Source organism: Juglans microcarpa x Juglans regia, chromosome 7D, assembly GCF_004785595.1.
Source record: "Juglans microcarpa x Juglans regia isolate MS1-56 chromosome 7D, Jm3101_v1.0, whole genome shotgun sequence".
NCBI classification, from domain to species: domain Eukaryota; kingdom Viridiplantae; phylum Streptophyta; class Magnoliopsida; order Fagales; family Juglandaceae; genus Juglans; species Juglans microcarpa x Juglans regia.
In genome coordinates, this window is record NC_054606.1 from 6,944,511 (window position 1) to 6,955,981 (window position 11,471).

General features: G+C 32.8%; 1 protein-coding gene and 1 pseudogene across 1 annotated transcript; one reads left to right on the forward strand and one right to left on the reverse strand.

Annotated features, from left to right (window-relative positions):
• Nucleotides 1–2,422: 2,422 nt before the first annotated feature.
• On the reverse strand, nucleotides 2,423–4,730 carry LOC121239041 (pentatricopeptide repeat-containing protein At2g29760, chloroplastic-like). The gene has a single exon (XM_041136160.1). The coding sequence runs from the start codon at nucleotides 4,693–4,695 to the stop codon at nucleotides 2,470–2,472; it is 2,226 nt and encodes a 741-aa protein (XP_040992094.1). The 5' UTR covers nucleotides 4,696–4,730; the 3' UTR covers nucleotides 2,423–2,469.
• A 481-nt stretch (nucleotides 4,731–5,211) lies between these two features.
• Nucleotides 5,212–7,773, forward strand: LOC121239517 (annotated as a pseudogene).
• The last annotated feature ends 3,698 nt before the right edge of the window (nucleotides 7,774–11,471 follow it).

The window sequence follows — 11,471 nt, forward strand, 5'->3', positions numbered from 1 at the left end:
ACATAAATTTCCACATTGGAATAACTATTTTTTTTCATTATATAACAATAAAATAATATAAGATAAATTTGGTTTTGATTATTCACATCAAATCTCCATATTAAATTATACAGTTATTCATTATATAATAACTAATAATTTCAAAAATATTTAATTTTTTTAATTATTAATTTATTTTATTTTATCATATTTTACTATTCTACTTATTATATATTAATTAATAATCATATTCTTATTAAATTAATATATCACTAACTCAAATTAATATATTAATTGTGATAAAAATATGTGATAGAAAGAAAGAGAGAAACATAATTAATAAAATATGTATTTGATGTATGTACAATAACTTTTAAATTTAAAAAAAAAATTTAAAAGTCACTGTAACTAAATTTTAAATATTTAGAATTTAATTAATCTACTGTGAGTATATTTTACTTTATAATAGTTAAATACTTAATAAATTTAACTTTTAACTAATTTAATAAAAGTGCTCTAATGAAAAAAAGAACAGAAGATTGCTGTCTAATTTTTTCTGAAACGTTCATCACTTTATGAACACCGCCAGAGTATTTCTTCAATTTGAAGAATGAAATTATGTTTTAGAGGCTCCATCAGTATTTCCACAATTTCTTGGCATGTTTAGAGACTCCGCAAACGAGCTAAGGCACGCGCGTTTGTGCAGCAGAGTTTCTGAGACCTTTTGCCAACTTATAGCACCGCCCGTTTTTATCGCTCGTTATTTTTTAATTTATTTTTTTAATATATTTAAATATTTTTAAAAAATAAAAAAAAATATATTAATATATTTAAAATTAATTCCTTAATCACTAAATAAAAAAAATATTAAAAAAAAAATTTACAGCGATACACTAAAAGGATACATTTTAAACGGCATATAAGCTTTTCCCAAAGATATTATATAGTGCAGGCTGTGGGACGAAGTCGTACGGAAGAAAACCTGCAACTGGGAAGAGGAAGCTGGAGGGAGGGGGAACCGGGAACGCAGGTAGAGGTTGTGCTATAAAAAAATAAAAAAAAATACCCGGCGTGTGGAGGTTGTGCTATAGTGAGAGGTTGTATAACAATACTCTTTTGATTATTCTATAATCTATTTATTTTTTAGAAAAACAAAAATATTAAGAATTTGGAATTATCTCATTTTGCACGCGCGCACATATGTATCTAAATATTTATTAAATCATCTTTTTATCTCAATAACAAAAATAGGGTATATTTAACTGATATATATTTAAGGATATTTAGAGAATGAGATGAGATAAAAAAAATTTGAATAATAGTAAAATAGTTTGTGAATATGAGTGAAATAGTTTGAGTTAATATATTTTATTAAATTTTAAAAAATAAGAAAGAAAAAGTTGAATAATAATATTATAAAGTTAAAATATTGTTAGATTATAATTTTTTAATATTATTTTTATTTTGAAATTTGAAAAATTATATTTTTTTGTGTTTTATTTTGAAATTAGAAAAAATTGTAATAATTAGGTAATTATTATATACAAAATTTGAAATTTTGAAATTGAAAAGTGATTATGTTTGAGTGATATTTGGGAAGGAAATAGAATAAAAAATCTTGAGATGAGATGAGATGAAACATCTCTATTCTCAAACAATTGAGAGATTTCTATGGTGAGTTGAGTTGAGATAAATTTAGATAAAAGTTGAATAAAATATTGTTAGAATATTATTTTTTAATATTAATATTATTTAATATTTAAAAAAGTTGAATTATTTATTTTGTGTAGAAATTTGTAAAAATTATAATAATTAAATGAGATAAATTGAGATGAGTTAGGGAGACTTTTGTATCCAAACTGAGCTATTTCAAATTTATTTGAAAGTTGATTACTCAATAGCGAGATTTTGAATTTTGATTTATGTCCACAAAATTTAGTAGAAATTCGATTTTGCACTTGCATTTTCCCAACGAAGTTTGCAGCTCGTAATGGTGTAGTAAATGGTGCTGAGGGGACCGTAATCCCAAAATCTTGTTTGAAATTGTTTCCAAAATCAAGTCCACTGTTATTATTTTCCTTTCAGGATTTGTTTCTACGTGTACAGCCTTTTCCCTTCTGCCTTTTATATCTATTTTTCGAGTCACCGAATGTTGTCCCGATTCATCCCGAGAAATATTTTTTTATTTAGTGATTAAAAAATATTTTTTAATGATATAGTGAATTTAAAAAAATATATTTTAAAAATATAAAAAAATACAAACAATAAAAAAACACTTTTTGTTCTTGTCGAGACGGCTCTCGTGCTAGCACTGCTCTTTCTTTTCTCCAAATATAATTTCCACAATATCTTTTAGACATACAAAAGCATGCATATTTTTAAATATTAAAGGGTTTAAACGGTTTCTTACAATCTCTCAGAAGGAAAAAGAACTCCAAAAATCACTTCAAGAGTATGAGATGAGATCTTCACAGCGAATGCTTTCCATATTCACCAATAATCCATACATGAGCAATACCCTTCTCTAAAATGGTGAAATCGATAACGATCTCTCAGAAGTATCTCTCTACCGTAAAGCCTAGATATGAGCTTAGCAACTGAGTGGCAGTCCCCACAAATACGGAGATTCTTCACAATCCGAATTGGTTGAGATGGGACCATAGTAATAAGCCCAAAGGCAATTGCTAACTTCTCACTATGAAGGTTTAGGGCCTGCTCCTTCATGTCTTCTTCTTCAACTAATTGCAGAAGGTAAGACTTGTTTGGTACATAACCAATTGATTTCAATCTTGCTGAAACCTCATCCAACTTAGAGTAGATTTCCATGGATAATGGATGAGAACTATCACTTGCCAGAAACTCATGAACAATACCGTTGACCTCGATTGAGCTACAACCAGGTTCTTTCTTTAGACCAGAATCTCTCATGACCTTCCTTAACCCTGAAACTCTATCCCACTTCCCTATTTTAGCATAAATGTTTGATAAAAGCACATAGGCTCCATGATTTCTAGGGTCCAACTCAAGCAGATTGCTACAAGCCTTTTCAGCAAGCTCAAGATTCCCATGAAGTCTACAGGCCCCAAGCAGAGCCCCCCATACAGAAGCAGTACGAGCTATGGGCATTTTTTCTATCAGTTCGACTGCTTCATCCAGAAGGCCTGACCGGCCAAGAATATCAACCATGCAAGCATAGTGCTTTTCTCCAGGCACAACCCCATGAACAGACTGCATTTGATAGAATAAGGTTCGTCCCTCATTTACTAATCCTGTGTGGCTACAGGCGCATAACACATTGGTAAAAGTCACAGCATTGGGCTGGACCTTCGCTTCTAACATTTTCGAGAACAAATCTATTGCAGCTCTCCCATGCCCATGCATTGCCAGACCAGCAATCATGGCACTCCAAACAAACACATCTTTGCTTTCCGCTGAATAGAATACCTCGAGTGCCTCCTCTAGATCCCCACCCTTAGAATACATGTCAATGAGTGAGGTCGTGAGATGACAATTTAACTTAATCCCCCGCTTCTTTATATACACGTGGATCCACCTCCCTAAATCCATGGCTCCCAACTGAGCAGAAGCAGACAGAGCACACACAAGAGTAACCTCATCTGGTTTTGCATCCTTTCTGAGCTGTAATTCGCGGAAAATAGCCAAAGCCTCCTTTGGCTTACTATTCTGTTCATAAGCAGAAATGAGAGCATTCCATGCAGCAATATCTTGACAAGGCATTGCATCAAAAACACGCCGAGCCTCGTCATATTCCCCTAACTTAGCATATCCATCAAGTATAGTTGTCCAAGTGAAAATATCTCTCTCTTGCATCCCATCAAACCATTTTTTTGCCTCTTCAACACTTCCACATTTCATATACATATCAAGTATTGCATTACTCAAAGTCAAGCTCACACTAATCTCATTCTTTTCAATATACGAACACACCCATCTCCCAAACTCCAAATCCAACTTCTTCGCACAAGCCGACAGGATACCCACCATCGTCACATCATTTGGCTTCACATTCTCCTTCTCCATTCTCCTAAATACGTCCAGTGCCTCTTCGGGATAACCTCCTCGGGCAAAACCCATGATGATAGAATTCCAAGAAACAACATCTTTCCGTGGAATCTTTACAAACACCCCATAAGCCAAATCCAAATTCCCACACGAACCATAAAAATGCACGAGCGAATTGAGAACAAAGATATCCAAACTTAGGGATGCTTTAATCACCATCCCATGAAACACTCTGCCAACCTGAAAAGCTTTAAGCTCCGAAGCTGCCTTGAGTAAGAAAGGAAAAGTAAATTTATCCGGGAGATGTTCACATTGAAGAAGCATTTGCAGAAAGAGTAAGAGGCTCTGAGTAGGGTCGGGGCTGGACGCGTAAGCGCGAATGAGGGTGTTCCAAGTGTAGAGATTCGGTTGGGGAATTTGATCGAATACTTGGCGAGCGTAGTCGAGGCTTGAGAACGATGATAAGGCACTCGCTGTGATGAGCTTACTGGCAGAGAAAGGGTCGAAGAAGATGCCGCTACGGAGCATTTGAGCATGGACTTGCTTTAGGCTCTTTAAACTTGTGCATTGGCTGATGAGTAAAACTATCGGGTGGTTTGCGAAATACCGGTCGTCATCGACGGTTGGGGAGGTAGAGTTTGGGAGGTTGGTGTGACGTGGGAGAGAAAGAGGTGGGGTAATAATAGTTGCCATGGGGGATTTCTGGGTCCTTTGCCCAAATGCTTCCTTTTTATATCGGTCTCTGTTGCGGGCTCATGAAATGCTTCGACATGAAGAAGCTCTGGTTTTGATTACTTTTATCAGATTCAAGCTCACTGGCTAGGTACGTAAATACCTGTTATGTTTTGCCGCAAATTCTGTCTTGAAAGATGTTTCCTTTTTGCCCAGATAAAAAAATTGATTTCAAGGGCTACCCTCGATCTACTATCGATTTGTGACTTGTCTGCTTGTCGTGGTTTTGGGTGGGAGGCGGAAGAGGGAAAGATATCAAAATTAAAATTAAAATAAAGCATTTTACTGGATGTGGGGGTAAATTTTGATGTGCACGTCTACGTGGCGAATTTTTATTGGATAATGTTAAAATTGAATTTTCAGGCCAGAGATTTTTTTTTTTAAATAATGAGATTTATTATTAACAAATTATTATTTTTTTTTATGTTATATTTACTTATTTTTTCAAGAGAAGTGCGCACTTGCACGGGACTGCAAATGCCATTCGATCCTTTGGATGTTCGAAAACAGACAGGAACTTTTGCCGATACATTCATCAGGCATGAAGAACGATTTCGGATGGATATGGAAAGGGTGCAGAGGCGGAGAGCAAACTGTTCTGGTTGGGATCTCTGGGGTGTTGCAAATGGGTACTCTGCTAGGGTCTCTATTAGGCTTTTTTATATGCATTTATCACTTTGCTTCATACTTTACTTCAAAAGATATCAGATGCAAGTTTTATTTTATAAATATTAGGTTGAGCTGAAAATGGATTGACAACATTTATTATCTAGTCTTGGATGACCTTTTACATGAATCATAATTTATTAAATATCATAAACATGAAAGAAATGATAGTGGAGTCTTCCTTCCATCTCAAACACAGTTAATGGCTTTATTCAGGAAAAGGGCGCAAAAAAAAAAAAAAAAAAAAGTTTTATGCCATGCCAAGGGATAGGACAAGAAATTATACAGAAACATATTTAAATGATATTCTTTATACAGAAACATATTTAAATGATATTCTTTGGTACGTTTAGACAGTGAAATGATCTCAGATATTCTGTGAATATTATTAAAAAAGTAATAAAAAATAATAAAAAAATAGTGAATAGAAGTTAATAGGAGTAAAAAATAGTAAAAAGTAATGATAAAGTAATGAATAGTAGGAGAGTAAATAGGATATGAGCGGTGCTACTCTGCCGCCAGAGTAGCACCGCTCATTTATACCGATAGTTAGTTTTTGTGTTTTTATTTTTTTTTCATTTTTCTTTTCATATTTTTTTAATATATTTAAATATTTTTAAAAAATAAAAAAAATACATCAATACATTTAAAATCACTTCCTTAACCACTAAGTAAAAAAAAAAAATTTATCAGAGTGGTATACTACAGCAGTCAAGTAGAGGCGGCAGGCCAGTTTTTCTCATAAGATATTAGATATTAGCCCCAAAAGACTGAGAAGCTAACATATTTTTGGTACCTATGACTAATATTTTTATTTTATTTTTTTATTGATACAAAAATCAGGTATGAATCAAACTTCATTGAAAAGATTGTTGAAGATGTTTCCAATAAAGTAAAGCGCGTTGACTTATCTGTTGCTAAACACCCAGTAGGAGTAAACTCTCGTGTTCAAGTGATGAAAACTTCCATAAATCTGGGAACAAATGATATTCGTGCTGTGGGCATCTATGGAATGGGTGGTGTAGGGAAAACAACTATAGCAAAAGCTGTCTATAACGAAATGTATGATATAATGATAGATTTAAAGCTACCAGTTATCTCTCAGACATTAAAGAAAAATCTAAAAGTTGTGATGGTATAGTTCGCTTGCAGGAACAGCTTCTTTCTAATATCTTGAAAATGAAGAATTTGAAGATTGACAGTGTTGATGGAGGAATCAGATTGATTCAGGAAAAACTTCGCGGTAAAAGAATTCTTGTTGTTCTTGATGATGTAGATGACTTAGACCAAGTACACAAATTAGTTGGAAACTTCAAGGGGTTTGGTCTGGGAAGTAGATTGATTTTAACCACAAGAGATGAACATTTGCTAACTCAACTAAAAGTATATGAAAAATATAAGGTGGGGAATTTGAATCCATCAGAATCCCTTCAACTTTTCAGTTGGTATGCCTTTGAGATGGCCCATCCAAGAGGAAGTTATTCAACTTTCAGATAGAGCAGTGAAATACGCTGGGGGACTCCCATTAGCTCTTGAGGTTTTGGGATCTTTTCTAAAGAGAAGAAGCGTTAGTGAATGGACAAGTGAATTACAAAGATCAGTTCCGCACAACAGGATTCAAAAGATACTTAGAACAAGCTTTGATTCACTAGATGTTAAAACGATTGATATATTCCTTGATATTGCATGTTTCTTTATCGGTATGGATAAAGAATATGTCAACAAAATTCTCCATGGGTGTGATCTCTTTCCAGATATTGGTATTAGCATTCTCGTTCAGAGGTCTCTTATGACAATTGACTTCAAACATAAGTTGAGAATGCATGATCTTATTCGAGATATGGGAAGGGAGATTGTTCGAGAAAGATCACAAGGTTATGTAGAGAAAAGTTGTAGGTTGTGGTTTCACGATGATGTGTTAAAAGTGCTAACTCAACATAAGGTAAGAGTCATTTGGACTTATGCATAACCATGCACGCATATCTTTGTTATGCAGGTATGTTTAAGATTATTGTCTTTTTGTCAAGCATGCATCATTGCCTATATGATTTATCCACACGTCGACATGATCTTAAATCCAGAGTTTCTTAAAAATCAAGTAAACATCCGACATTTCACAAAGTTTTAAGGAATTCTAATAATGTCCAAATCATTTGTGTTTTTCTTTGGTTACATAGGCTGAGGACATTTAGAACTACAATTTAAAGATGTTCTAGCTTTAAACAAGTTGAAGATGTGCGTTGCTAATCCAACTTTCTGTTTTGTTAGGGATTGGATGCAGTGAAGGGTCTTGTCCTAAATCCGCCTGTACTCAAAGATTTACATTTGAAAACAGAGGCATTTGCCAACATGAAGAATTTGATGTTGCTCTAGATCAATAATGTAATTTAAATTTGAAATCTTGAAGGATGTTTCAAGAATATTTCCGAAGAACTAAGATGGCTTTGGTGGAGCCTGGTTTGTATTCGCAACCCATCTCAATTCATCTCAACTCATCTCACTACTATTCATTACTATTCATCAACTTTAACTCACAAATCTCACTACTATTCACAACCCATCTCACTACTATTCACAATCCATCTCAACTTATCTCAACTCATATTCGAATCCAAACGACACCTCCTCTGAAATATCTACCTTCAAAAATTCATCTAGAGAACCTTGTTATGCTTGACATGCAGCATAGTAGCATTAAGCAAGTCTGGAAGGAGAATAGAGTATGACAAGTTGACAACTCTTACTATATGTATATTTTATTCCTTTTCGATAACTTTTTTTTTCCCTTTTTCTGTAAATTTACAAACGTATAATTTTGTTTCACAGATACTTTAGAAGTTGAAAATCCTTAATCTCAGCTATTCCAAAAATCTTACCAACTCACCATGCTTCGTACAAGTCCCACATCGAGAGATGTTGATATTTGAAGGTTGCACAAGCTTGATTGAGGTTCGTGAGTCCATTGGACATTTGGAAAGACTTGTTTTGCTGAATTTAGAAGGATGCAAGAATCTAAAGAATCTTCCGAGAAGCATTCCTAACTTGGTATCTCTTGAAACCCTTAACTTGACTGGTTGCTTAAAACTGGCAAGTTACCTGAGCAACTGGGAAATATGATTGCATTAAGCGAGCTGGTTGCAGATAGAACTGCACTGCTATTAAGCAATTACCATCCTCTGTTGGTCTTTTGAAGAATCTAAAAAATGTATCATTATCTGCATGTGAAGGAGAACCCTCAAATTCTTGGTTCTCATGTTTTTCATTGTGGATGTCACCCAAAAGCTCGATCTGTGCAAGTTTGTTGCTAGCTTCTATTTCTGGATTATGCTTTCTGCAAAGACTAGTTCTCAGGCAGTGCAATTTGTCTGAAGATGGATTGCCCGTTAAACTTGGGAGTTTATTTTTTCTCCGAGATTTGGATTTATCAAGAAATGATTTTCGTTACCTACCTTATTGCATCAGTCAGCTTCCAAAAGTACGATATCTGTATTTGAATGAATGCTCGACTCTTCAATCAATTTCAGGACTCCCCGCAAATGTAAGGGTGGTATATGCAAATGACTGCACATCAGTAGAAAGACTCTCCCTTTTGTCAAACGTGGAAAGTAGACGATTTTTTTTTTCCTTAGAAACTACCACAAACTGGTCGAGATTGAAGGCTTGGAGAGTTTGGAACCTTCATCAGTCATTCACATGGAAGGATGCAACAATATGGCCTATGATTTTAGGTACAGTCTTCTCCAGGTTGGCTCTCTCTCTCTCTCTCTCTCTCTCTCTCTCTCTCATATTTCATCTTGTGATGTGAGTTTCTCTCTTGAATCAATGTCCATCGACCAAGCATGCCGATCGGTGTGGTGCCATTTTCCTCCCTGGAAGTGAGGTTCCAGATTGGTTCTACTATCAAAACATTGGATCTTCCATATCCTTTCATGTACCTTCTCACTTTCAAAGGGTGAAATCCAGGGCTTGCTGGTTTGAGCTGTTTATGCAGCGGAGGAAGAATCCGAAAGGGAGAGTGCTACCTGGCTGTCACATGAAATCAATAACAGAACTAGAGGTTTCAGATACACCGATTGGAAAACGTTGAGTGGCATTTGTATAACTTGTGAAGATAATTTCTTTGTATTCCATGCGCCACTTCTAAGAAATAAATTGGACATGAAAAGTGGAGACCAGATGGAGGTTTTGGTCTCCACTTTCCATCAAACCATGGAGGGCAGTTCAAGTACTACGGAGAAGTGTGGAATTCATCTAATTATTGATGAGCCAATTGCAGAAGAAACCTTGAAGTATGGTCCAACAAGTCGATTGGGATACTTATGTACAAATCATTTTGTGATGGTATGACTGATAAGTATCCTTTCTGTTTATATATTTATAAAAAATGCTATCTATAGTAATTTTTAGGGATGTAATCGGTTTGATTTGGTTCGGTTTTAGACAAAATTTGGAACCAAACAAGTATGCACCGGTTTTGCATTTTCAACAACCAATTCCGTACCGGTTACCCCCATAAACCGGCACTTCCAGTTTTAATGGTTCCGACCCGGTTCGGTAAGGTTTTTCGATTTTAATATACTATATTGTATATTATATAATAGTATATTATAGTATATAATACTATAGTGATAATATATTGTAGTATATTATAATATATATTATAATTGTATTATAGACTATAGTGATATATTATATTATAAACTATAGTGATATATTATAATATATAATATAGTGATTTAGTATTAGTATTAGTATTAGTATAACTATTAATATAATAGACTATAGTAATATAAGGTTTTAAAACTTAATATTACATTAATTAGTAATTTATCATATAATACAAAACTATTTTATATATAATTATATATTATATATAAAAATTATATACAATATAACAATTTATAATGTATATATGAACCGATCCGATCTTGTTTTAGAAAAAGAAAAATTAGAACCGGATCGATTTTCACCGGTTTTAAAAGAAACCAAACCGGTACTGGACCGAACTAAACTCAGTACTGGACCAAACCCATCGGTTCAGTTCGGTTCAGTTTACCGGTTCACTGATTTTTTTTAAACCTCTAGTAATTTTATTTACATAAGAATACGTACTGATATGTCAGTTGGGGTGTAAATTTAAATTGAAAAAATCGAAAAACCGGTCCGGACAGGACCAGTTGGCCAGGTTTTGAACCGGCCTCGTTCGGAATCAATTCTTGTTTTATTCAAACTGGTCAGACCCGATCTGGTCCCCGTTCCATGGTTTCCGAGACCAGACCGGACCAGTTGGGGAAAAAAAAATATAAATTAATATTATATATATATAAGTTTCAAACAAAATTAATATTATACAAAATATTTTTTATATATAATATATAATTATATATGAAATTTTTATATATGATATATACATATATAAAATAATTTTATATTATAATTTATAAATTATAACATAAAATGTTAATTTTAAATATGAACATTTGTAATTTGTTTAATCATATGTTATTGATATAATTATATATAAGATAATGTTATTATAATTTATAAAATAAAAGTTTAATCTTAAATATGAAAATTTAATTGATTATATGCTTTAAACATAAAATATATATTAAATTATTAATAAAATTTTATATATAGCTATACTAATATATAACTAATACTAATATATTATATATATATATATATATCTAAATAATCACTATACTAAATAATCACATATAAAATAATGATATAGTAATACTAATGCTAAATTATTATACTAATACTATCACTATAATACTATCAATAATATAGTTATAATAAATTCAACTCACTATAACAATTAACAAATACTAATATAACAATTAACAAACTCACTATAGCTATAGTTATACTTATAGTCTAATTAAGACTATTGTTATATTATATGGCTATACTAATATATAACTAATACTAATATATAGCTATACTAATAGTCTAATATTAATCCTATTATATAGTCTATAGTTATACTGATATAGTTATACTAAATCACTATAACTAATATTAATAGTCTAACATAGACTACTTATACTAATATAGTTATAATA

What these genes read in the sequence shown, in the direction of transcription:
- LOC121239041 (XM_041136160.1), bottom strand. Translation starts at nt 4,695, where the DNA reads ATGGCAACTATTATTACCCCACCTCTTTCTCTCCCACGTCACACCAAC.